The sequence below is a fragment of the Microcaecilia unicolor genome, chromosome 8, assembly GCF_901765095.1.
Source record: "Microcaecilia unicolor chromosome 8, aMicUni1.1, whole genome shotgun sequence".
Classification (NCBI taxonomy): domain Eukaryota; kingdom Metazoa; phylum Chordata; class Amphibia; order Gymnophiona; family Siphonopidae; genus Microcaecilia; species Microcaecilia unicolor.
This window is the reverse complement of record NC_044038.1, coordinates 198,609,474-198,637,114: the sequence shown is the minus strand read 5'-3', so window position 1 is coordinate 198,637,114 and position 27,641 is coordinate 198,609,474. Positions and strand designations below refer to the sequence as shown.

Genomic DNA, 27,641 nt, shown 5'->3' with positions numbered 1-27,641 from the left:
CAAGAATGGATAGTGAGCAGTCTCTCTCCTCTCCAATTAAAAGTTTTCTCTTTTATAGATTGTAAGTCTGGAGCTGGGCCACTGAAATCATGTGTGTTACCTTAGTCAAAAAATTTAAAGCCTACAACATCAGGGTTAGATTTTTTACATGGTAGGGACTAACAAGGCACAAATGTTTGAGGATGCTATCTACCTTTGGCTTACAAGGGATTTTTTAAGCCACTGATTTCAGGGCTGGTTTTGAACCATCAGGCAGACTAGGCACTTTCTGATCGTGGTAAAAAACAGCTGCAGTCAAAGAAAAAACCAGGTTCTAACAACAACATATTCAAAAAAACTATGGGTGTTTATCTGCAGGGAGAGTGGGTAGTTTTCAGATAGCCCGTTTAGTCATGGAAAAAACTTTTAGAAATCACCCGTGTATGTATCTAACTATGCAAGAAAGGATGCCTAATATTTAAAAGTGATGTCTAGTTGTAACAGAGAGAGGTACTTCTGATTGAGTTTAATTATCAGCCTCAGATGGAAGGTGCTAAGGAGCTTGAAAATTAATTGAAAGGAGCCTGCAGTTGATGCTTTGTCTAGGACTTCTAATAAATATCATTGTCCTAGTTCTGACTGATGTCTTAAATTGGAGATTATATATATATATATATATATATATATCTATATATATCTTTTTGGGCTGCTGATGTCTTTCAGTTCTCTCCTGATTCCTGTTTAAAGCAGTGCTGGGCCCTGGGGGAAGAGGCTCCTAAAGCTTCCTGGGAGGCCCCTGTTAAATTAATTTACGGAAGCTCTTTCGAGCAGGGACTGTCTCTTCATGTTCAAGTGTACAGCGCTGCGTACGTCTAGTAGCGCTATAGAAATGATAAGTAGTAGTAGTAGAAATAAACTGCTTGAGTGCAGCAGGGTCCAGAGTCCCATCATGAAAAGTCAAGTTCAGTCTTCCCGAAATGTCCAAATACTGGTGGATCTCGATTTAGGGTAGACTTCACTGGGACTTTCCCTCCATTCTGTGGTTCTAGTAAACAAGCTGAATGTGCTCCGGGCCCTTTGGTAAAGCTTTTTCCTTCCTAGGTAATGCCCCGGTGTTTCTGATCTTGTTACTTTTGCCTGAGCAGAAAGAGGATCAGGTTACGGGCCAAGCCCCGCCTTCCCAGCAGGATAAAAAGGCTCCTGCAGTTGGGTCGAGCTGTCACCTGGCAGGTGTGTGATAGAGTTGCAACGTCAAAGGAGCTGGATGGAGAGTGTCAGCAGCCCAGTGAAGAAGAAAGCGGCGGAGAGGCAACACCGAGCCGAGGTTCTGTTGGCCGGAGAACAGCTTAGGTACCGTTCATAGACCCGGGGTGGGTTGGTAGCAGGGAACAGTTAAACTCTGCGGCTTAAAGCCTGTTCTTTAGGGCTGGGTGATAAAAATGTGGATAATGGGTAACCAGGGGATTCCTAGAAAACAGCTTTACTGATTTAAAGTGTACCGCTTTCAGAGACTCCGTAGGGTAAGATCAGGATTAGCTAAGCAAAGGCTTTAGCCGCGCACATGGAAACCGAATGTTAAACTGAGTTCAAATGGCTTGAAAACAAAAGTTACTGTTCTGTGCCTGATATTTTGATGCCGGTTCACTTTGTTAAAGGTTAGTTGGCAGGACGGACTCAAATACAAGACGGTGAGCGGTTTGGAAACTTGTTTTTAATGCTTGACAAAAGAATATGCCAGGACACAGATGATAGCTGTTAGTAGGACAGGACGGGGCATCGGATAGCCAGCTGGCCACTATAAAATGGGACTATAGATGCCAAAGGACAGTGGGTGTGTTGGGAGAGGAGATCTGGAGACGCTACACGTGTTGATACAACATTCAGGCGTGCCAAAAAAACAAAGCCACCCACCTTTTCCCTTAGGACTCATTATCTCTCTGTTCGCTTATGTGTGGGCCGCTCTTGTTAATTCATTGTACAACAGTCTCGTGATGCTCCTCCACGTGTATATACAGTATAACTGGTGGGACTGGATTAGGCTGTGCAGAGATTCTAGTTTATGTATTTACTGGGACTTATTAACCACTTTAAAAGATTCACTGGTTCCGCCTCCTGTGACAACCCAGCTGTGACCACTATTCTCCGTACTGGCCGTCCCCCCCCCCCCCCCCCCCCCACCAATAATACCCCTTGTTAAAACCAATTGTTTCTGTGATGTTATAGTCCTCAACTGTGGGTTATAACTATATGGACAATGACTTCAGAGACTAGATTGTGGCATCAGTGAAGGACATTAGGCAGCCACATAGGGTTGACTGTACTACAAATGGATTTAGCGTAGAACTGGATGAATGGCAGCACTTGAGTGATTAAATAGAGGGTGGACTTCTACACTAGGGAGGCTCACAGGCAGGCTCTGTGCTTTTTACTCTGGATACATGCTGGAGCTTTTCTGAAGCATCGCCCCTACGGAAGCTTGTGGCTTAAATGAGTTAGAGCCTGTATCAGTATAGTAAATATTGGCAAATAAAGACCTGCATAGTCCATTCAGTCTAACAAGGTGGCTGGAGTTGCATCTGGCATTCTGCACAGGTTCTACTTCCAGATCAAATACTGGGGCACAGACTGTAGAAGTCTTGCCCAACACTGGGGTCCCACTGTCCAGTTGCTGGCGTTGCAATCATGATCGAGACTGGAGGACCACACCAGCTTGATCATGATCTGACTTTGCTCCCTCACACATCTCCTTTGCTATTGGGGAAGGGGGACTGACCAAGCCAAATTACTACAGAATGCTACATAGAAAATTCATACTACCTTGACACCACAAATGCCAAATACATAATAGCTGACCAAAATCCTGTGAAGCCACACCTTGCATATAGTAAAACACCAAAGAAACAAAGATGCATTTCCTTTTTTACTGTGCAAAATATAAAGACCACACATGGCAGGGATGGTATTAGGGGATAACTTCCCCCTGGCCTGAGAGCTGTAGCCTGCTGGAAGCTGAAGATGGCACAGCCTGGTAGTGGGCTTTGTGGTCCCCTCAAATTTCTAACACCAGCTTTGGTAGGATACATGTCAAATCTTGACACAGTCTAATCACAAAATAGAAAATGTATTTTTCCCACCTTTTTTGGTCATTTTTATTTTTCAAATCATGTTGGTCCTAGGCTCTAGTTTTGTTTCCCCTCTGTTCTTACCTTGACATGTTGGTTGCTGTTTTGATGTACTCTTAAAACTCTCTCGCCAGGATATCCTGCCCATCTGACATTTCTTCTTTCTCTGTGTACCTATCTTTCCCCATGTTCAGCATCTGTGTGTCCTATACTTCCCTGCGTTCATCACCACTCTGTCCCTATCCCCTCCCCCATGTCTAGCATCTTCCCTGTGTCCATATACCATCTGCATGCAGCACACCCCTTTTGTGTTCTATCCCTATGCTCCCCTTCATGTCCATCTTCTCTCTGTATACCTCCCTGTGTCCTCTCTCTTTCTCTTTCTCTCTTTCTCCTCCCCCCCCTCCCCCCCCCCCCCCCATGGTTCTAGGCCCTGGAGCAGGCTTGTGGGGATCGCTGTATGTGTGCCATATGGTACAAGGAGGGATATGCTGGACTTGTGGTAGCAGTAACCGTAGAAAGGGATTATCTATATCACCTTTTTGAAGGGATTATTCACTCAAGGTGGTGTACAACAAGAATACATCAAAACATAAGCAATAGACAATTGCAGCAGTAAAAATATTCAAACAATACAGTATGTTACAGTCCAATGTCAACATGATAGAACATTTGAATAGTATAGGGTGTAAGCAAAGATGGACCATGTCTAGATAGAGTAACAGGAGTAAGACAATAAGGGACTAGTTAGAGAGTTGCAAATGAGTTCAGAAATGTGCTTGAACATTATCTTGGGTAGGAGTGAATAAACGTATCCTGCTATAATATATGCAGCTGGTGTCATTTTACTTCATTAAAGGGCTGGTTGAAGAGCCAAGCTTTCACCTGCATCTTGAAGTAGATAGTCTTGTTAAGCAAAGCCTTCAGGGTGTGCATTCCAGAGTGTGGGGGCTACTTCAGAGAATGCTTGCTGGGGTCACATCATGTGATGCTCTTTTGAGGGGGGGGGGGGGTGGTTAGGAAAGGACCTTGGTAACCTTGAAGGTATTTAGAGGGAGATCCTGTTCAAGCACCTGGGCCATTTCTTTAAGGGCCTAGATTGTGGAACAAAACTTGGCCCTGTATTGTACTGGTAGCCAGTGAAGTTTATGCAAAAATGGTGTGATGTGGTCATTATTGCTTACAACTTTCTATTCGGCTTGCTGCAGCATTTTGAATCAGAGCTGGTGCAAACCCTCTAGTCAGACTAGTGTGTAGAGGGCATTACAATAATCCAGTTGACGTTGTGGCATACACAACTGAGACTAGGCTTGCTTTCTCAATGTTAGGAGACGAGCAGTGTAGTTGCAAGTGATAGAAGCTGCTCTTGAAGGTTGTTTGGATTTGGGCTATCGGAGTAATTGTTGAATCAAGCTGTATTCCAGGGTTACTAACTTGTGACTTGAGCGGGAGTTCATATTTCCCAAAATAGATTTTGATGGTGGGTATGTTCCCACTTGTGTTAGGGACCCATAGAAACTGTTTTACTTGGTTCAGGCTATTCTTGAATTGATGTTGGGTTGTAAGTCAGATTCAATGAGTATAAGTAGCTGCATGTCATCTGAGTAGATGTAGAACCAAGTGTCCATTGACTGAATCAGCTTGGCTAGTGGATTGAGGTAGATATTGAATAGAATAGGTGACAGTATTGATCTTGTGATGAGGCGCTGCCGGGCTCTATGGATTGTTGCCTGTCTGACAGGATCTGAACCAGGCAAGTACTGTTCATTGATACCTGTCTGTGCCAGTTGTGCTAGCATAACTTCATGATCCAGTGTCAAAAGCTGCAGAGAAATCTAGCAGTACTAAAACCGAGGCAAATCCCCCAATCTTGATTTTCTGTGAAGATCTATACAAGGACTTTGTTCTATAACTGGGTCTGAATGTCAATCTTCTAGCAAATCACTGAGTTGATAACACTGTTCTATAAGTTTCCCTAAAAGGGATGTACTTTTCAAGGTTGTTCCTTGGCAAAGGACGCACCACTGCCCTTTCTAATGCTGTTGGTAGTTGTCTATTAGAAAGAGAGGAATTCATGATTTTTGTGGTCTTCTATGAGGCCCCTGCTGCACTCTGAGGGGAAGGTGTTGAGGAAGCAGGTAGTTGGTTGAAGGTTTCTTAGGATTTTGTCAAGGCCCTCCTCTGTTATTGGGTTGAGACCATACGTCTGTGTCGGGGGGGGGGGGGGGGGGTGAGTTTGTGCATTCTAAGTTTGCCAATTGGAGACTGGGTGAGATTGCTGTAGGAGCATGGCTTTTTACTGTTCCTGCAGGGCAGTAAAGTTTTGCACAATAGCCTATATACAGAAACTAGAGAATGACATGGAGATGGGGACCTATGGTAAAACTGTGGGAAAATAGAAAATAGTAAATTTATTTTACTTTTTTATTTTATTGCATTTGTATCCCACATTATCCCACCTATTTGCAGGCTCAATGTGGCTTGCATAGTTTTGTAAGTTGTCATTACAGGGTAGCAGATACATTTAGTATTGTGCAGAAATTAAATGAGGGAAGAAAGGGAGTGATTAGGGTAGTTATAGAAGGTGAGTTGGTGAGGTGTACAGGTGTGATTTCGGTTCTCGTTGTAGGCCTTGAAGAGATGTCTTCAGAGACTTGCGGAAGACGTTTCGTAGATTGTTCTCAGGTCTGTAGGCAATGCATTCCATAATTGAGTGCTTATGTAAGAGAGTGGTGGCGTGCGTCTGCTTGTATTTTAGTCCTTTACAGCTGGGGAAGTGTAGGTTGAGAAATTTGCGGGATGATCTTGTGGCGTTTCTTGGAAGTATGGCCATAAGGTTTAGCATGTAGCTTGGGGCTTCCACTTGAATGATTTTGTGTACAGTCGTGCAGATTTTGAACGTAATGCGTTCCCTAAGTGGGAGCCAGTGGAGTTTCTCTCAAGGGTTTTGCACTTTCATATTTAGCTTTTCCAAATATGAGTCTGGCGGCAGTATTCTGGGCTGTTTGGAGTTTTTTGATGGTCTGTTCTTTGCAGCCTGCATATAGTGCATTGCAGTAGTCTAGATGACTTATTATCATTGACTGTACCAGGGTATGGAATATGTATCTCGGGAAGAGAGGTTTTACTCTTAAGTTTCCACATGGAGTAGAACATCTTTTTCTACTACAGTTTTACCATTTTACCATAGGTCCCTATCTCCATTTCATTCTAGTTTGTGTATCTGTTTGTTCAGGCTGACTAGTACATACTCTGTAATGTAACATAGTAAATGTCCGATAAAGACCTGCACAGTCTGTAAGAGTTGAATCTACTTTGCATAGGTTCCACTTCATGATTAAACACTACTTTAATGTGTTTGCAGGTGTGCACATCTGACAACTTTAGTTAGCTTATGCCAGAATAAATCTATTACAGAGGCTGGAGCATTTTAAAGAGTGTCGGCAACTCTTCTGCTTCAGGTTTATCCCTTATTGCAGGGAGAAGGGCTGGAGTTCTTTTTAAGATAAAATTGGCAACTTCTACACTAATCCAAAGTATTACAGTTCTCAATTGCTCCTGTGTCATTGCTAAATTTTAAGCATGCGCTAGATCTGGTACTTGATAACAAGCTCAGATTGCACTGCACAGGTTATATATAATGGCTTATGTTTATACTGCTTCAGTAAACATTAGGCAGACATGAATCAAGAATATGTTTACAGTCAACAAACTGTAAAGCAAACTTTATTTGAGTTGAGTAACAAGCACCAATGGTCTTGGCCTTTTACTGCCAGTCCTTGAGGGCTATCAACCAGGCAAGTTCATATATATTAGGAATATCCTGAGGCGATGCATGCTACTACTGTGGATATCCTGAAAATCCAAATGGTTGGGGCTATCTTAGGACCTGATGTGATCCTCTGGGCATTTACCTTGGGCTTCTTATGGTTTATTTAAAGTTTGGTATATTGGCCTTCCTGTGAACATAACAGGGTGGTTCACATAAAATACCAGAAATACAGTCAACAGAAAAGGAATGCCCATATTCTTTGTGGCTAACCTGAAAACCAGAGTGGCTAGGTGTTGCCTGAGGACTGGGTTGACAATTTCTATAGTAGGCAGAGCAGGGGTAAAATTGACACCTATGCATGTGTATTATATAATTGTACATTATATTGGTCCTCCAGGACATCCATCTTTAAGCAGAAGGAGTGCAGGAAACATCTGGCTAGGGGCCTTTTTGATTCTTGATGTAGCATCTAAATTCTTCGAGTATTGGGATGTAGAGACTCTCCTGTCTGTCTTAGACTTAGAGAACCTGCAGTTCAGGAGCATCTGGCTGACATCCCTTGCTGGGGCAATCACCTTTTCAGAGACAAGGTGGAAGAGGTGGTGGACCTCATAAAAAATTAGATACCATTAAGTCTGTTGCGCCCCTTTCTGCACCCCTCCCCCATCTTGTAGGTTTTATGGTCGGGACAGGAAGAATTCTTGTTAGAGGTGTAGGTACACTCCTGCTGCTTGTTTTCGGCAGCAGCTCTGACCTCAATATTCCTGTCCACAGCAACAATGGGTTCAGAAGTCCTGCCAGCTCCCCAGTCTAAGCAGGGGATGAGCTTTTGACTGGCTCCAGGAGAGCATAACCTCCATAATAGTAACTGTCCTGGATGGCCTACTGGTAGGAGGGAGGCAGAATTTTTTTTTTTTCTCAATGAAAGATGACTCCTTGTAACCTTAGACCAGTGGATTCTCCAAATAGTCCCTCAATTGGTAGCACAGACCTCCCAAACTTGTTTATGAATGTGCACTTGTAACCTGCCTTGTTAAAGGCAGGATATAAATTTTTTAAATAAGTTGCCCACCTCGGCTCTTCAACACAGGGAAGTGCTCAATGAGGAACTCTCCTCCCTTCTTGAGACCCATGCAGTCGAGTCCATTCTAGCAGGAGAAGAGGGAAGGGATTCTATCCCAAGTACTTACTCATGCCTTAGACTGGGGCATTTTGTCCCATCCTAGACCTAAGGGCCCTGAACAAGTATCTGGTCAAAGAAAAGTTCAGTATGGGTTCTCTGTGCACCCTTCTTCACATGATTCAGGCAAATGATGCCTATGCTACCAGTACCATGTCCTGCTGTTTGACCTTTCCATCCACTCCCAGGGTCTTCACAGAGTGTCTTGCAGTAGTCACAGTATCTCTACTCACTGGGAGTTCGTGTTTCCCCATCTGGATCATGTGCTGATCAAGAGCACATCCAGGGAGGGTCTTGGGAGTCCAGGGGCGTAGCTATATGGGAGCATGGGCCGCCATCCGCCCCGCCGCCGTATCAGGTACCTTGTTTGCTGGTAGGGGTCCTCAATACCCGCCAGCTGAAGAGTAGTCTTCAGCGCCGGTCGACTCCGGCGCCCTCGTTGTGTGGTCATCTGTTTGACACCTTACATCCTGCCCGGCATGTACAGAGGCCCTGATGGTCATTGCCTCTCAGGTTTGAGACAGTCGGCAGGTATCTGTTCTGCTGATGTTGAGGTTGCTAGGCCACATGGCTGCTCTGCAGATGTTGGAGGTTGCTAGGCCACATGGATTCTACTGTTCATGTCACCCCTATGGCATGCCTCCATTTGAGAAGTGATCAGTGGACCTGAAAAAATTCTGACTATGGATGCATCCACTCTGGGGTTGGGAGCCCATGAAGATGGGCATCACACAGGGAGTCTGGCGGTCTCTGAGTCTGTTTTCAGATCAACCTCCCAGGTGATTTGGAATCATCTAAAGGCTTTCAGAGTGTGCTCATTCAGACAATTTAGTTCACTAGCCTATCAGGGTGCCAGGCAGCTGTCGGGGTGTGGCACTGGGATCTCTGCCACTGTGTAGTTCTTTGGGTCACTTATCTGGTAGGAAAAGACAGCAGTCTGGCAGATGGGCTGAGTAGGGTGATACAGCTGCATGAATGTTACTCATGAGATCTTCTGAGAGTGAGGCACCCCCATGGTGAATCTCTGCATTCAGCTCGACAACATGGTCCCTTGGTTGCTTCAGGTTGCATGAGACTAGCATCTATAGCATCGGAAGCCTTCCTCAGTTTGGGGGAAAGATCTTCTATGTGTATCCTCACGTTGCTCTAATTGGGAATACTTTGATAAAACTCAAGCAGGATTGGGAGACCATGAACCTCCTTTTGCTGCACTGGCTGAGACAGATATGGTTCCCTTTACTTCTAGATTTATCCTCCAAGAGCCATGAAGACTGGGCTGCTTTCTTGATCTCATCACACAGAATGAGGGAGCCCTTCTGTACCCTAATCGCCAGTCTATGGCCTTCACAGCCTGGATGTTGCAAGTGTAGAATTTGACTCCTTTCATCTGCCTGTCTCCAGGATCCTGCTGGCTTCCAGAAAAGGTTCCACTAAGGTGTTCATTTAAGTGGAAGAGGTTTGTCTTGCATGAGGGCAAGGCCCTAGATCTCCTTTAATGCCCTAAACTGTTTGAATATCTCCTGTACCTCTCTAGTCTGGTTTGAAGACCAACTCTGTAAGGGTTCATCATGCTTATCACCATTGTGTGGAGGGTAAGCCCATCTCTGTTCAGCCTCTAGCTGTTCATTTCTTGAGGTTTGCTGTTGGCTAAGTGCCCCCATCAAATCTTCTACTGTGTTATGGGACCTCAATCATCCTCCCCCAGCTGATGAAAGCTCTTGAGCCACTTATCAACTCGCAGAATCGGTGAGCTTCAGGCCTTAGTAGCTGATCCACCTTTACACAAGATTACTCATAAGAGTAGTACTCTGCATGCTTCAAGCTCTCTCCTAAGGTGGTGTCTGAGTTCTATCTTAACCAATCAATTGTCCTGCCAACATTCTTCCCAAAGCCTCATGCCATGCTCATACTGGCAAAAGCACACTACATACCTTGGACTGCAAGTGTTCGTAGCTTACTTGAGATCAGCCTCTGTTGCGATGTGGTCTTCAGTCTACGCGTTCACATCCATTACTGCTTTGAGCAGCATACCTGACATGACAACCAGTTTGGTCAGACATTCCTGCAGAATTTGTTTGATTAGAATCCATCGCCACGCTCAGGCCTATTTTCTGTGCTCCAGGCTGCACCTTCACAACATGTGTGTGTGGGGGGGTTCTCAGGTTTACTGGTTCTCACTGGCCTTGCCCTTCCAAGGCCTTATTGATGTTTCTTTTTCAATGAGCCTAGTAGGTAGGGATTACCCACATATGAGAAACTAAGTGGGATCTTGCCAGGTATTTTGTGATCTGGATTGGCCACTGTTGGAAACAGGATGCTGGGCTTGATGGATCTTTGGTCTTTCCCAGTATGGCAATACTTATGTACACAAATTATGTATTATGTAAGTCCTGCTTGTCCTCGGGAACAAATTATGTACTTGTGTAAGTCCTGCTTGTTCTCAGGAAAAGTGAAGTTGCTCACCTGTAGCAGGTGCTCTGAGGTCAGCAGGATTAGTATTCTTGTATACCCTCTCTCTTGCGTTGCATTCTTTTCTATTTACTATTGGATTAGACTGGCAGTCCTGTATGACTTTGGGTGGTTTAATGTTAAGGTAGGTGTGGAGAAGGTTCTAGACTTAAAAACAAAAAAACACCCCTAACTTTATTCAGATGGGGGATTATCTCAAGGAATTGCTGTCTGGATAGGAACATCTGGAAAACAGTGGGTAAAACTGAAAGGAGCTATTATAAGGACAACAAACCTACAAACCTTTTTGTAAGGAAAGTAAATTAAAAGTAAGAGGAAAAGGAGGCTGCATTGGTTCTCTAGTAGCTGAGATGGAAAAAGGTTAGCCTTTATAAACTATAAGATTGCAGAAAGAGGAAGATGAGCAACCATATCTGGAAAAGCTGGTAGAGTATTCAGGAAAGCAAAGACAGAAATGGAAAAATAGCTTAACATGGTAAAAATGGTGGTGGTGGTGGTGGTGGGGCACAAGACACTTTTTTAGATAGGTTAGTGATAGGAGGAAGTGGCATTGTAAAACTCAAAGGTAAAGGGGAGGAATATGTAGAAGTTGACAGAAATAAGGCAGAATTGCTTGTTATGTGTTCACAATTGAAGGGCTAGGAGCAGGACTGCAGAAGACAGACATAAATAGGAATGGAGGGGTGGTAGTCTTTGAATGATTTTCAGAGGACTTTGTGAGGAGCTGGCTAAACTAAAGTTGGACAAAGCAATGATGCCAGCTAGCATACATCCGAGGGTATTGAAGGAACTTAAGGAAGTTCTAGTGGCTCTGCTGGCTGATCTTTCAATGCTGTCCAGTTGGGAGTAGTCCTGGAGGACTGGAGAAGAGCAGCTGTGGTCTCTCCACAAATGCAGAAGCAAGGAAGAGGTTGGGAATTAGACCGGTATGACTTCTGTGGTAAGTAAATTCTTTTAAAACAGAGTACAGTAAAGTTTGGAATTCAGTAGATCACAGGACCTGAGGCAGACATTTGATTTTTCTTTGGGTGACCAGAGAATTGGCTCGAAGGAAAGTGTTAGATGTGGTGTATTTAGATTTTAATTTCTTTGGTTCTGCATAAACAAGTAACAGATAAACTGAGTGCCCTCAGTATGGGCACTAAAGTGACTGACTGGGTTAGGAACTGGTTGAGGAAAAGGATGTTACCAATGGTGTGCCAAAAGTTTGTTGTTGGGCCAGTTAGTTCTTTCTAATATTTTTGTAAGTTGCCTCTCTGCAGATGATGCCAAAATCTGCAACAGGGTAGACATCCCTGATGGTGTGGATAACAAGTGGAAGCAAAGCTAGAGGAATGGCTTTCAGTTTGGCAGCTTAGATTTAATGCTAAAAAATGCCGGGGTCATGCATTTGGGCTGCAAAAGTCTGAGGAAATGAATCAGTTTAGGGGGTGGAAGAACATTTGTGCACAAAAGAGTAGGACTTGAATGTGATTGTATATGATAAGCCAACAGACGATGCCCCTGTATAAAACTCTTGAGATGACATTTAGAATATTGTGTGCAATTCTGGAGACTATACCTTTAAAAACTTGTAAATAGGATGGAGTCGGGCCAGAGGGTGGTTACTAAAATAGTCGGTCTTTCTCATAATACTTATGGGGATCCTGGCTTAAAGAACTTAATATGTATACTTTAGAAGAAAGGTGAGAGGGGGCATATGAGAGACATTTAAATACCTTTGCAGCATACTTGCACAGGAGGCAAATATCTTTCAATTGAAAAGGAAGCTCTGGAACGAGGGAGTATAGGATGAAGGCGAAAGGGCATAGACTCAGAAGTAACCTGAGGAAATGCTTCTTCATGGAAAGGGTGGTGAATATGTGGAAGAAAAAAGAGAAGTGGGGGAAGATAGACCTATCAATAAGGGAGACGTATATTTGAAAAAGGTATGTTTATAACAGGTCAACTCATCACAGCCGTGTTTCGGTGGCGTAGCACCTTCAGGAGTCTTCCAACAGTATATAGAGTACTTGAGTGTTTAATACTCCAAGAAAAACCATTTTGAAGAACATGCAGTTCCTTCTCTTTCAGTGTAGTGACAGAAATGCATATAGCAAGCGAGGCCGTAGAAGGAAATGTACATTTACATAAAAATGAATAAAGGAGAAAATAGAATACCAACAAGTCTTAAGAAATGTATATTAAAAAGCCTAGAATTAAGGCTCGCATTCAGAAGCATCATTAAAAAGATTTATCTTTAAGACCAGACAAACATTTCAAGGGAAGGTAACTTGTCAAGACAAATGGCGACACGATAATAAATATACAATACTTTTTGTGTAAAACATAAATACTATGGTTCATAAAAACATGATGCTGGATAATGGCCTATCAGTCTGCCCATCCTCAGTAACCATGAACTCCTCATATCCCAAATGCCTGTCCCATGCTTTCATAAATTCTGACACGATCCTTGTCTTTATGACCTCCTCCGAGAGGCCATTCCACGCATCCACTACCCTTTTCGTGAAAGTGTCTTAGGTTACTCTTAAGCCTGTTTCCTCTTAACTTCATCCTATACCCTCATTCCAGAGTTTTCCTCCATTTGAAAAGATTGCCACCTGTACTTTAATGTCACTGAGGTATTTAAACATCTCGTATCATATCCACTCTCTCCTGTATCTCTTCTAGTGTATACAGTAAATATCAATTACATAAAACTGCTTGAGAGCAAAACAAATATCACAACTTACATCTCTGAAGGGTCTGTAATATTCCAATGCATATTATCACAAAACAGCCTTTCTTACCAGGGTCAAGATTAAAAAGCACATACCCAAAGTTGTTCCAGTTATATTGTAGTGAGCCTCTACTTGTGGTCAAACATTCTAAATAACTGTAAAGGAAAGACATAGAAGCTTATATTGATGCATGCTCATTAGTGAAAATAACAGCTTTTGTATATGTATACATATCTATGCAATTCACATCTATATGGCTTTAAAAATTTTTTTTCTGATCTGAAAGACATCAGAAGCTGCCATCTTTCTTACTGGCAAAAATTCACCACAGTGTTGGCCTTAATCTGCTGGTGCTATTTTTGCAGCTAATGTAACAATAGGACAGGAGAGACCAGTATTCTGTGAATATTGTGGGAGGAGGGGTGGTGGATCAGGTGAAGGCCTGGTGGAAGGGGTTCTACTGCAGCAGTGGTGACCTGATATTCATTAAAAAGGCAAAATAAAACTTTAAAAAAAAAAAACTTCATTTGCAAAACAAAAGGGACATTCGTTAAAACTTTCTGCTATGTTTAGAATTTAATTTTGCTCTTTTATTTCCTGTGTATAAGACTATAGTTTTTTGATAACTTTTGGGTTTGGAAGATTTAATAAGACTATTTTTTTTTTTGCTATATTGTAAATGAAGGCACATCTCTCAAGAACAATCTTGGGTGGTTGATCAATCCTACAGCTACATTTTAACTTGAAAAGAAAAAAAGTACGTAATGGCCACTTATAGACAAGCATTTCTTTGGGTCCATTTAATCCTGAGTCTGTGGCCCCTTTCTCTTCATGAGGCAGGAGACCTAGATTTTGCTGCCAGAGGCTTTACATTTTAAAGTGATTGCACTCATTTAGTATATCAGTGCTGACTTTTTTATAATAGGGTTACACATCTTTATATAAAGGGAGCAACGTGCACATGCTCCAGGTGCTTCTGTGGGTTCAAATGACCAGTGCTGGCAATCTGTTCCAGGCTCCGACTTCACGATGGGAAGCTCATTAAGGATCGGCGCTACCATCTTCGCACATACCCAAACTGCTTTGTAGCAAAAGAACTGACGGACTGGCTGGTGGAACATAAGGAGGCGCCAGACCGGGAAACTGGCATCCGCCTGATGCAGAAGTTGATGCACCATAACATCATCCATCACGGTGGGTGTACACATGTTGTCTATATGTTATCTGTGTGGTTATGAAGGGCTGGGTGCATGCTGGAGCTTCCCTCAGGGTTTCTGGTCTTGTACTACCTTGAGGGGGGGGCGAGGGTTTGTGTTGATGGGTGGGGAAGAGGACATGACCTCTAGATCACTGAAAGTGTCAAACATTATTAGATGTTGAAGCTGTTGCGTTCCAGTTAGACATCTGCCATTTCTCCTCTTGCTGTGGATATTGGCCTAGTAGTCTGAGCTGTTTGCACAGCAGCTTTTCTAGTCCATCCTGAGCAACGTTTTGGCCCGTTTCAAGTACTGATACCAAAGACACAAACTAGGGAAAACTTTGATAGAGTAGTGCCCACCATGTACATCTAAGGATGTGCAGAAAAAAAATACTTCTATTTTAATTTAGAGAAAATAAAGTTTGCAGTTTCATTAGTACTGGCTGCCCCCTTCTCCCAGCCTCAGCTCTCACCAGCGGGGGCAGGAGCAATGATATCCAGTTCCTGCTTATTGCTGTGCTGGTTTTATATAATGGTGCCCTTGACCCCCTAGCAGTAATCTCTCACCCTTATTGGCAACTTGACCCCTAGTGTTAGTACCCCAAGGTTCCTGCTATGTGTCAAGGGCATCATTATAAACCTGGCACAGCATTGAGCAGGAGCAACTGAGTATCACTGTTATCCCATGGACACTAGGGACTCTGGTAGCTGGGAATTGGGTGACTGAGGGTTTTTTTTTTGGGTGGGGGGGAAGAACTGATATTGGGAAGAGGGTATTCAGGTCAGGGTAACTGGCTGTCCCTGTAGTGTGCACCTGTAATGCTGGAAAAATCAATTTTTTTTCATGTTTTGGTTTTAAGAAAATATGAAACACTGTCCCCAGCTTCTTAATCCAACTTGTTGCTGCCACTCTTGATCTGGTTTCTATGGGCTCCTTAAACCTGTCAGTTTTGGAGTAAGACACTGAGTATGGTAAGCTGACTGACTGTAGCTGGTTAGGTCTGTGTGTGCTGCATAAAACTACACCTGCATGACAATACAGGGAAAAATACAGCCCGACTTAGAGCGGAATCTATACAGGTCATGCTCAGGCAGTTAATATTTCAAAATCTGTACTTTCTGCTCTCCTCTGGACTGTTACTTCTCCAGATGCACAAGTAATTCCTCAGTCTCCTTCCCAGAATACTATTCTAATCATTCTGTGAGTTGTCCTATGTGGGGCAGCATGTGCTGAGTGTGTACTACTGTATGATGCCAAGTGCAAAAAGTGAGACTTAAAAAAAAAAATCAGTGAAGCGAAAAAGCCGGCCAGTCAAATACAGCTTGGATGCGGAGTGCATTGCCTTAGATCAGCTAGGAGAGAGATGTACAGAACCGCAAGAGTGGATGCTACTCTAAACCCTCCTATCTTTCTCTAACAGAAAATGGATCTCAGTGCTCTCATGTCATCTGTGTTTTTGATTGGCTCCCTATAAAAGAACAAATAGCCTTTTAAAATATGTACATTAATCCACAGAATAATCTACGGTGAGGTACCAGAATACATGCTTGAATTGGTTGATTTACCACACAGAACCAGCTCCTCGCGATCATATCTGAACTTATTACCCAGACTGTAATGGCATAAAATATAAATCATTTTATGCCTCAAATTTCAATTACATTGGCACTTGGAACGCCTTACCCAAATTAACAAGAACTACCTAAACTTTAGGAAATCATTGAAATCAGTATTGTTTAAGAAGGCCTATTCCCCAGGTTCAACATAATCAAAATTATTCCCTTACTATTATATGATCCAATGGACTCTAACTACACCTTATTATTTTACTAATTATTATTTTCTTATTTACTACTGATTGTGATATCCTACTTCAATACCCATCATTGTTCAACTGTTTTCTATTCTGCTCAATTTGAGAAAAATTGTATTTCTTGCATTGTAACTTACTACAGTATTATTGTAAGCCACTTTGAGCCTGCAATCAGTGGGGGAAAAGGTGGGATACAAATGTAATATCATCCCTAAGATCCTCTGGGTTGCTGAAGTTTGGCCTATAATCGCCCCTCTTCCTTGTTTACAATCCCTAGTTACCCATTGCTTCCAGAATCAAATTCAAATCGTAAGCATAACCTTCACAGCTTTGCTTAATACATAACTTAATGCATGAATTCTTAACTCTTCATCTCTGTGTATGATCTTCTCAACTTCCTTTTGGATATCGCAGTGCCAGAGAATTTGGTCCAAGTACTCATCACATAGGCTTTAGTTACCTTGTCCCACACTTCTGGCTTACTTTTGCCTCTACATCTTAAGCTGAGTTGTACCTGATCTTCAGAGGACTGAAAATCTGGCTTTCATTGAGCAGAGCTAGAGTTCTCATAAGAATATAAGCATCACCATTACTGGGATAGACCAAAAGTTAATCAAGCCTAGTTTCTAACAGTGGCAAATCCAGGTCACAAGTACCTGGCAAGATGCTAAATATTAAAGCAGATTTATGCTGCTTATCCCAGAAATAGTGGATTTTCCCACATCATCTCAATAATGGTTTATGAACTTTTCCAAACTTTTTTAAACCCTGCTAAGCTAAATGCTTTTACCATATTCTCTGGCAAGTCCACATTGAATAACTGTGTTCTGATTTTGTGTTCTCAAATTTTACTAAAGAACTTCATGACACGCTCCCTAGTCATCTTATTTTTGGAAAGAATAAACAAGTGATTCATGTCTACCTGTTCCACTCAACTCTCAGGATTTTATAGAACTGTCATCTCGCTCATCCATCTCCTCAAGCTTGAAGGGTCCTAACCTCTTTAGCTTTTTCCTCATAGGGAAGTCATCCCATCCCCTTATCATTTTTATTGCCCTTCTATAATACTGGAATTAGAAAGTTAATCTTTTGAGATGTAGTGACCAGAATTGCGAACTCTATTTGAAGTGCAGTCTCACAATGGAGTGCCACAAAGGCATTACCAGTTTATTCTCCATTCATTTCCTAATTTTCTATTTGCTCTTCACTGCCTCTGCACACTGAGCAGAGGGGTTCAATGTATCAATGACACTAAATCTTTTCATGGTAGGTGAATCCTAATGTAGAATCTTGCATCATGTAGCTAGTTTGGGTTCCTCTACATGCATCACATTCCACTTGGCTCCCATTAAGTGTCATCTGACACTTGGATGCCCAGTCTCATAAGTTCCTCTTGCAAATTTTCACAATTCATGATTTGACAACTTTGAATAACTTTGCCATCAACTAATAATCACCTTGCTTATTCCTGTTTCCAGATCATTTGTAACTATATTAAAAAGCAGTGGCCCTAGGTGATCCCTGAGGTAAACCCCACTACCCTTCTCCACTGAGAATATTGACCATTTTAACCCTACTTTAAGAATTTTTTTTCTCTCTCCCTCTGCCTATGAGAAGCCCCCCTCCAAATTTCCCCCATACCTAGATTTGCCAATGTTGGTCAAAATGCACTGAGTTTGGGATTGCGGAGTACTCCTCAGTACTATTCTCTGTTCTGCTCTTTTAATTCTTCAAATTGTAAATTCCTTTACTATTCTAATCCCTTTTCTGTTCAACTGCGGTCTTTCCTTTCTCTCCCTTTGCTGTGCTTTTCAAAAGGCAGACTCATTGACTAGTAAAACATGCCCGTTTCTGACACAAATGAAACGGGCACTATATCCTCGGAGTTCCAGCGTTGCCTGCCCCTCACCTTCCTGCGTGCTGGCCTGAATTTAAAAGTTCTTGCCTCGGGGTCCGCCAGCAGCAGTAAAAGGCAAAACAGGCACGGTGCTTCAGCCTGCCGTCCCTTCTGTATCAGCTCTGCCTCTGGTCCTGCCCTCATCCGCCCTTCTGGAAACAGGAAATGAGGGTGGGACCAGAGACGGAGCTGAGAAAGTAAAAGGCTAGCAGGCATGGCGCTTCAGCCTGCCTTCCGTTCCCTCTCAGCTCTGCCTCTGGTCCCGCCTTCATCCGCCCTTCCGGAAGGGCGGATGAAGGCGGGACCAGAGGCAGAGCTGAGAGGGAAGGGAAGGCAGGCTGAAGTGCCATGCCTGCTAGCCTTTTACTGCTGCCGGCGGACCCCAAGGTAAAAACTTTTAAATTCAGGAAGGCGAGGGACAGGTGGAGGACTGAGAAAAAAAGGGCGGGCAATGCAGGTCTGGCTGCCACTCGGAGAGGGGGGAGGCCTGGAACTTGGAGGACAGAGGGGGTGATTCTCTGGCAATTGAATCCTCACCTCCAACATTCTGTGGCTGGCTGGTGCTGGTTTCCCTTCCCTCTCATTGGCCCGCCCTCTGACGTCATAGTCCAACGTGAGGGCGGACCAATGGGAATTGTTACAAACCTAGGCATCTAGATGTAGAACGCTGGAAGTGCAAATTATTATATAGGATATGCCAGTAAAAACTGTCTGGAGGTACAACACATGAATGGAATATACGAAGGGCTTTTTGTTTTGAGGGGGTACTTAGGGATACTGAGAACCAACACCTTTTTCCATTGTCTAAGAGCTCAGGTTCTACACACCAGTTCTGCCTTGTCATAGATTCTGTGAGTTGTTGCAGGGAGCCTTGCTATTGTGGGGTGGGTCCCTCAGTGATCACCCCACCCTTGTAGGGTGGCCTGGCATTTGAGTACCGGCACCTTTTTTTGTTAGAAAAAACACACTGACTATATGTCATAACACCAGCTTCCAGCTGGTTTCCCTCTTCTGCTGTGACAGTTGGGTTTAAGCCTTTCTCACTTAGAGGAGTGTGGTAGCCGTGTTAGTCCACTCTTAAGGTTATCAATAGAAATCAAACAAAATAAAACACACCTTTTTTAATGGACATAACTTAATACATTTCTTGATTAGCTTTCGAAGGTTGCCCTTCGTCAGATCGGAAATAAGCTTATGTGCTAGCTGACAGTGTATATAAGTGAAAACATTCAAGCATTACTATGACAGTCTGACAGGGTAGGAGGTATGCATGGGGACATCAAAGCATATCATTGATATTCTAACAGGATGGGTGTAGATAGGTGAGGGATGGAGTGATCAACAGAGACATACAGCTTTATGGTTTATAATGGGTTAGGAACCCCAGATCCTTAAGTCCTTTCTGTTGGGTCCGGTGGGATAGCATTTCACAGAACCAGGACACTGTACCAGTGATTTCACAGTGAGAATACTGAAAGGTAACTTTAAAACCATACAAGAACGTAAGTCAGAATGATTGAATATTTTAACACCCAACAGAAAGGACTTAACAAGGATCTGGGGTTCCTAACCCATTATAAACCATAAAGCTGTATGTCTGTTGATCACCCCACCCCTCACCTATCCACACCCATCCTGTTAGAATATCAATGATATGCTTTGATGTCCCCATGCATACCTCCAACCCACCCCCATCCTCCCACCCTGTCAGACTGTCATAGTAATGCTTGAATGTTTTCACTTATACACTGTCAGCTAGCACATTTGCTTATTTCCGATCTGACGAAGAAGGGCAACCTTCGAAAGCTAATCAAGAAATGTATTAAGTTATGTCCAATAAAAAAGGTATGTTTTATTTTGTTTCTATTGATAACCTTTCTCACTGAAACAGACTTAAGGGTCCTTTTTTTTAATATGACCTATGTCCAGCAATTTTACTGTACCAGAGCACGTCACCTTATAATTGTGAAAGGGAGGCCTGACTTGTAATAGAGGGCACAGCCACACAATTGCAGGAATGGGCCCTCTCTTCAGGAACTGTAGGATTAGCAGCTGAAGTGGAGCATCTCCAGCTTGGGGGAGGGGTATGCAGGAGGAACTATGTGGCATGCTGGGTGCTGCAGGCAGGGTTGTTGTACAAGAAATAAACAGTTCTTTGTGCTGGAGCATATGTTCTTCCAGTGCCTCCTCTATAATGGGAGTGTTAGTCCTGGGGTTGAGAGATTAACTGAGATTTTTGGGTTAATCAATAACTTAGTGCTGATTATTTGCAGGCAACAGGTTTCCTACTCCCTTAAGTTCTAAGCTGGTTATTAAAGAATTAATGGACCTGGAGAAGGGGCAGCAGGTTGGAGGTGTCGGAACCAACCACCAGCAGATCCAGGAAAATTTATACACATGTATATTTCCTAAAAGATTTGTTTTGCATATACTGTGTAGCATGCATAAGGCTCTGACAGATTTCCAGCTCAGGGACCCTGCTGCTCTTGGTAGATTTTGGTCAGTATTCGGTGGTAGGAAGACATCTCTGGGCTACTGAATTCACAGGCAGCTTACTCCAACCCATGAGATGGTGGTTAGTTGTTTGCAGTATAAACACTCAACATTCAGTCCAGTACCCTAAATTCCTTGGGCTGGTTAGGGCTGGATCAGATCTATCTTCTAATAACATGGCCTCTGTGCACCATTTCAGTATGTGATGAACACTCGGATTACAAGGATGCCAGGCTCCTGTACAGATTCCGGAAAGATGATGGCACATTCCCACTGGACAAGGACGTTAAGGTGTTCTTGAGGGGACAGAGCCTGTACGAGAAGTGAGTAGCTGTGCTGGATATGTGTTCTGTGGGTGATTATCCTCTGAGGTCTTAGGCTCCTATGTAACAAGCTAATGTTACAGCTGTCATATGCCGGCTTCTTGAAGCTGCTGAGTCCAAGGTCTTTACACATGGTGATTTTAGAGCCATGTATCAGAAGGCTAGGCTGAGTAATTCTGCTCTTACTGTGCATGTAGGGAAATATTACCCTGTATAAATGTTTTATCTATATACATTTTTGTTGTTGCCTTTAGGATGAATTTATTCTCAATGCTGTCATGGGGTAAACCAGGACAGGATCTGCAGCTTACATAAAGGGATGTACAACTGTGTATCTCAGTACCAAGCCAGAGCCTAATAGACACTTTTATTTATTTTATGATCTTGCTCAAACCAGTTTTTTTTAATCTGTACATTATTTCTCCCTCCTCCTTCCCCAAGTGAAAATTTTTTTTTGGATCTTTTCTCTCATTTCTATATTTGTGCAATATTCATTATCTCTAATTATAACAAAACCCTTTAAGTGTTTGAAAGAAATTCGTGACTGGAAGAACATCTAATGACATGGACTGAAGTGAGTTTTGCTGATTTAATATGTGGTGCTTTGGCTCCCCCTGCTGACACTGCACTGAATTTTCCACATGCCATCAAATAGGGCTCTGTGCACCTAGGATAAATACCAGGTAAATTTGTAAAGCCCAAGAAAGGAACTGACCGTGAGGTGAGGGAGTATATTTACCCTATGTTAACATGAGTAATGTCACTCAGACACATCCTGCAGTGTTGGGTATGTTTGGTTTCTGTTTCACCTTCAGAATGGTCAGTATAGAAGACTCAATTCTGAAAGCAAGGGAAGAGAACGAGGTCACATACCAGCGGACTGTCTTTGGTTGTGAGCTGATTGACTGGCTGATCCAAGAAGGGGAGACAGAGAGCAGGAAGGAGGCTGTGGAGCTGTGCCGGTTGCTCCTGGAGTATGGTATCATTCAGCATGGTGAGAACAGCTGGGATCTGGAATATGAGGGCATGGAAAACTGTTTACTCCCCTTCTGTTTTCTCCTACCTTAACCTTGATATGGGTGGGGTGGGATTGCGTGATTAACTTTTGTCAAGTGAGAATGTATAAACTTTTTTTTTTTTTGCTAACATTTAACCATCTGCCCTTTCACTTTCAGATAGTATAGGGCTGATAGAAAAAAACTGGCACAATTTAAAAACAAAATGTTTGAAAATTAGTAACACGCAAACCCAAATGTGTTTTCGAAATGATCCAAAGAAGAAAAACACCCCTGTTCAGGAATTCCATTAGACAATGGGTTTTGAGTGGGGGGGGGGGGGGGGGGGGGGGGAATACTCAGTCTGTGCAGTATGAGTTACATGCATACATTTCAGTACCTCTTTTTCTTTTCTTTTTTTTTTTTTCTGTGCTGCTCTGCTGACCTTAGTCTTGAACAAACACCATTTCTTTGATACAAAGATACTCTATCAATTTTGCATTAACTTCCGGCGTCGGCGGAGACTAACTGAATTGCTGAGTGAGGAAGCATTGCGCTCGTTACCCGAGAGCCCGGACAGTCCCTTCTGTCTCCGCAAACTCAGTTCTGAGCAGAGTGCCAGCTTCCATTCAGGTGAGACTGGGGCAAGGGGCAGCATTAATTTCATGCTTCATTTATTTTCCTCATAGTCCTATTGGAGGTTGAGAGCGTTTACTAAAAGACTAAGGGAAGTTTGGAGGAAGGAAGGCTTGTGATCCCTGTAAAACGGAAGAATGGGTACTGTGAATAATTTTGCAAGTCCAATGCTGATAAAGTATGTCACCTCTTATATCATTTAATCAGTCAGCTTCCATATATGGGTTCAAGGCATAGGGCAGTGAGCACACTTGACCAAATGGTGTTTTGAGGTGGGCAACAATCATAGGGTTAAAAAATGTAATTAAAACCCAAAGGAGTAGGGGAGAAAGATGGCTCTTTAGAAACAAACCATGGATCAAAAGTCTGCTGCTATAAGAGTAGGTACTGTAGGTGCCCGAGCCCCCTCAATATTTTTCCCTGGAAGTCTGTAGATCTGGGGCAGCAAGCTCATAAAAGAGCTGCTTACCTGTAATGGTGGTCCTTCTTTGGTCAGTTGATCATCTAGCAACACAGCTGAAGTGACATTGCTGGCCTGACTCTTAAAGCAGAAAAGCTCAAGGAGAGCTTTTTGTGCATGTCCCTATGTTACCGCCATGGACAGCTACTGTAAATACTGTACCCTTCATCACATCAGTAAATGGAAAGCTGGTGACAACTCTGATGGGACTGCATGGCTAGATCAATTGTCAAAGGAGAGCTACCGTTAGGTGAGCAATTCCCCCTCTTCTCCATGGACAGTGTGATCCTCTAGTCACACAGCTGAAGACTCCCAAGCTGAAAATCTGGAAATAGTCCCATGCAAATTAATATTTAACACAACTTTAATATAGTCTAAAAAGACTGTTACCTGGCATGGAGGAGGAGGCGAGTTGACATGAAGATCATGAAGATAAACACCACTCTCCCAAAAGCAGAGTCTGATGTTTAGTAAATGTATGTAATGAGGCCCAGGTAGCTGGAGTAGTTAGTGAAGATGAAGTGGTAAACAATGTGCTGGGATAATGTGGACTTTTATACTGGTTGAGGGCAGAACATATTACATAGTGATAATTACAAAAAGCTGAGATGGACAGTCAGGCCTGTTAGTGCATTGTAAGTATGTGCGGAGAGCCCAAGCACAATCCAGAGTGTGACATCACTGCTGCTCAGCTGACTCGTAAGGAGGCTAGAAGACTGGTAGTGTAATAGTTTGATTCAAATGAAAGGGTAGCAACTTTGGATGTGTATTGCATAATAGACTTAACGTTTAAATCTCCCCAATTCTTCAAGCTGAAGTAATGGCAATTTAAAAATGAAGTCTTTAAAGATAAACCTAAAATCAGATGTCTCCATAGGTTCAAAGGGGGCTCAGGTAAGAGCATTCAACACCCGTTTCAGATCCCATGCTTGTACTGGTGGAGATATAGGTGGTTGAACATGAAAAAGTCCTCACAAAAAATGTTTAGTAATGGGATGTCAAATTGGAGTCACATCCTCTATTACATCATGAAACAGAGATAAGGTAGCCAAGTAAACCTTTAGAGATTTAAATTCAAGACCTTCATTGGACAGGTGAAGTAGGTAGTCTAGAATATGTAGAAGGATTCAGTCCATGACACTTACACCACATAGAAAAACAGTGCCATATAGAGGCATAAGACAGCCTTGTAGATTCTGATCAAGGTGCCATTAAAATGTGAAGAACCTCTGGTGAAAATATTAGTTAAATTGGTAGTCATTTTGATTAGCAATGCAGATAACTTCAGTGTGTGAAGGTTTGGATGTTGTAGCTGTCTGATCCAGTATGATTGGTAAATATATCGGGGAGGGGGTGGGCGCCTTGTGACAACAGAAGTGTGGATAGTATGGGACAATGAGGATCATGTTTGCTGAATTCTTTTTTTTTTTTTTTTTTTTTTTTTTTTTTTCACCCTCCATGCTCTCATTACCAGGGCTCTGTGAAAAGATAGTCCTTGATTCCACTTACTGGAATGCATTGCCTGATGCAGGCAATGAGCTCCCCACCCCGTTGTCAATGCATCCGTTTTTTAGGTGTATTGTTGTGGAAGGGGTTTGAAATGAGCTCCCATGTGAAAGTTGAGAGGAAGTGTCCACCAGTGTAAGGTCTGTTTTGATAGCAACATCAAGGATTACTCTTGTGGTCAATGGTTGGGTGTACTGACCCCAATGCTGTTTGAGGAACCACTGTAATAGCATCATGTGCAGACATGCTAGAGGTATGATGTATACGATGTCTGTTTACACTGTTGGGCCATATGGCATCTGGCTGTTGAAATTCTGGTTTATTGTAACTGTTTGACCAGGAAAATAAATGGTATGCACAGAATACACAAGGAGCTGAAGTGAGACCAAATGGTAGCACTCTGTATTGGTGATTCTGTTTAGGGTAAATCTAAGTACTGTCTGGTGGGTGAATGGGTACATGTAGCTATGCATCCTGAAGGTGCAGGGATGCTAACAAGGCTTCTTTTTGGAGAAAAGGAAGGATGGTTGACAACGTAGTAATTCGAGAATGTTCCTTGATTTTGTTGAGGCGCAAGTCCAAAATGGCTTGCTAACCTTCCAATTATTTTGGTATCGGGAGCAAAATCCCAAACCTTTTTGTAGTGGAGGAACTATTTGTTGACATTGAGCAATAGAATACGACTTCTATTTTGTTAGATCTAAGAACTGGCATGGTCAGTTTTGATGGACCATTGGTGGTGGATATCCCCTAAAATTCATTCGATTTCCCATTAGTTTGCCAAGCATTGTAAAAATGACCCCAACCAAAACCTGTGATATGTCACAGTTGAGTTTGGCTTTGGTGGGTGAGTAGTCGCAGACTTTTGTGAATGACTTTTCCAGCTCTGGAGCCCTTGGAAGACGCTTTTTAAAAATTTTTTTATGGATAGGATTTCTTATACTGAAACCTAGTCTTTGGATGTTTAGTACAGAAGATGCTTGGATGAATATTTAGAGATTTTTGTTGTACCTTCTAAAGTGGTACTTGCATCTTTGATGCCCTCAATGAGTGCTGCAACCTTATCACCAAACGGACTGCCCCTCAAGATGTCTTCTCAAAGTGCTGATGCACGCAACCAGGCTTGCGTGCAGCTATAGCAGATCCTCTAACAGTTGTCAAAGCTACATCATTGTGCTGTGTCAAAGCTTATTATGGAGCAATCTTCTAAACTTGTAAAACTGAGTGGAGTATATACAAACTCTTCCAATATTTATTACTATGTGTATGTGTGCTTTGCATAGCAGATTTTTACAACTACTGAAGAGTGAGGTAGTTGAATCTGTCCATGGCCAAGAATGTCTTGAACTCTATTTCTCCTTGTTGAACAGAATATGATGTTGCCCAAATCTGCTTTTGCTGATCCTGCAGTAATGTCAACAGGGAGAAAAATTGCTTAGTTTTTTATTACTGATTGCTTGCTTGACTTGTTTGAATTTGAGCTGGCAATGTTAATTCCTAGGCTTGTGTAAACTCTTAAATAAGAATCTTCATGAGTAGAAATACAAAATGCAAAGTGTGGGAGAGTAAAGCAGCAATGGGGAGCCTAAGTACAGCCATCATTAGCTCTTGCTAGCTGTACTGAATGGAAACAAAAACAGGGAATTTGCATGTTTCTTCCTCACAACCCCCCCCCCCTTTCTTTTTAAAAGAAAAAAAAAGGCTTACTATAAAGGACAGGCTGAGTTCCAATACCAGAGACCACAGCAAAAGCAGACAAGTTACCCAGCTGCACCACACTCCATCCCTCCCTCCCTCATGCCAAAATAAACATCTAATATGCAAAATCTGCATCAACCACTCACACCCATACAAAAAAAACTCACAACCCCCCACACCAACATACAAACACTGCCATGTGCACACAGCATCTCTTTCACACTCACACTCCCTCCCCCAAACCCCTCAATACAGAAAGTGTAACATCTCACACCTACACACTCCATGAGACTCAACCCCCCTCAAAAAAAAGGCGCAACCTTCCTCACATATGCAAAATCAACATCTCACACACAGTGCCATGCACAGACAGCAACTCTCACTCGCGCACACACACCTATGTACCTCAATCACCCCCACACACCCTATGACTCCCCCCCCCCCCCCCCCAACTCCTCCACTCACACACACTCTCAGGAAAACTTTGCTAGCACCAGTTTCATCTCTGTAAGAAACGGGCCTTATTTACTAGTTATACATAATAAAGATTTCTGTGCCAACTAAGCTGATTCAAGAGTAGGCAATAACTGTATTTTGCCCTTATCTACTCTGTAGTCACCAGAATTAATGTTTACTGGCAGGCAGGGGGGGAATTGTGCCGGTATGATGCCATAGTCTGAAAAATAATTTTTTTTTTTTTAAATTTCTGAAATGGACACATGTCTCAAACTGAAAGGGGAAAAAGTTCACCCTTTTTTCCCCACAAAATTTGTCATTCCCTTGTTACATCTTATGGGAGACGGTAGGGGATCATGCTGTATCATTGCAAATAAATAGCATGTCAGCAGCAGGAGGAAGAGGTTATAGGACAGATGGGGGTAAGGGGTTCTTGGTTTTGGTTTTCCATTCTCAGTTTCCAGCACAGCTCTGCTACAGGCTAGCTCTTTGGGTATGTGGCTGTGCAGGGCACAATGAATGAGGGGGGTACTGCTGTAGTATGTGGGCCATGGAAAGGTATGTGTGTAAGGGGGGGGGGGGGTGATGGTGCTGGGCAAAGAATGGAGAAGGAAGGGGTGTTTGGTAAGAGTAAGAGATGTTGTGCTGGTGTCATGACTAATAAAGGAGGGGCCATTGTGCCAAAACTGTTACCAACAAATGAGATGCCAATTTCCATTATTGAAGGCACAAGAGTTGGTGCTGACTCAGCTCCCTGGGCCAACCACTTGCACTGTGACCACTAGAACTTCAGCAGCTGGTCTGGCACAGTGGGTTGGTTGATGTGTATTTTGGGTTCACTTTTTTGTGTGTGTGTGGGGGGGGGGGGGGGGGTCAGTCTGAGGGCAGGAAGCACTGTTAATGTGGCCCAGGGGCTTTGG

General features: G+C 42.9%; 1 protein-coding gene across 1 annotated transcript in view; it reads left to right on the top strand.

Annotated features, from left to right (window-relative positions):
- Positions 1–1,209: 1,209 nt before the first annotated feature.
- Positions 1,210–27,641, top strand: part of LOC115476285 (DEP domain-containing mTOR-interacting protein-like) — a 39,095-nt gene continuing 12,663 nt past the window's right edge. Inside the window, exons 1-5 of the mRNA XM_030212575.1 lie at positions 1,210–1,329; positions 14,261–14,439; positions 20,847–20,970; positions 21,786–21,964; positions 22,416–22,598. Coding sequence (XP_030068435.1) covers positions 1,244–1,329; positions 14,261–14,439; positions 20,847–20,970; positions 21,786–21,964; positions 22,416–22,598 — 751 coding nt within the window. The 5' untranslated portion in view covers positions 1,210–1,243. The remainder of the gene's footprint in view (positions 1,330–14,260; positions 14,440–20,846; positions 20,971–21,785; positions 21,965–22,415; positions 22,599–27,641) is intronic.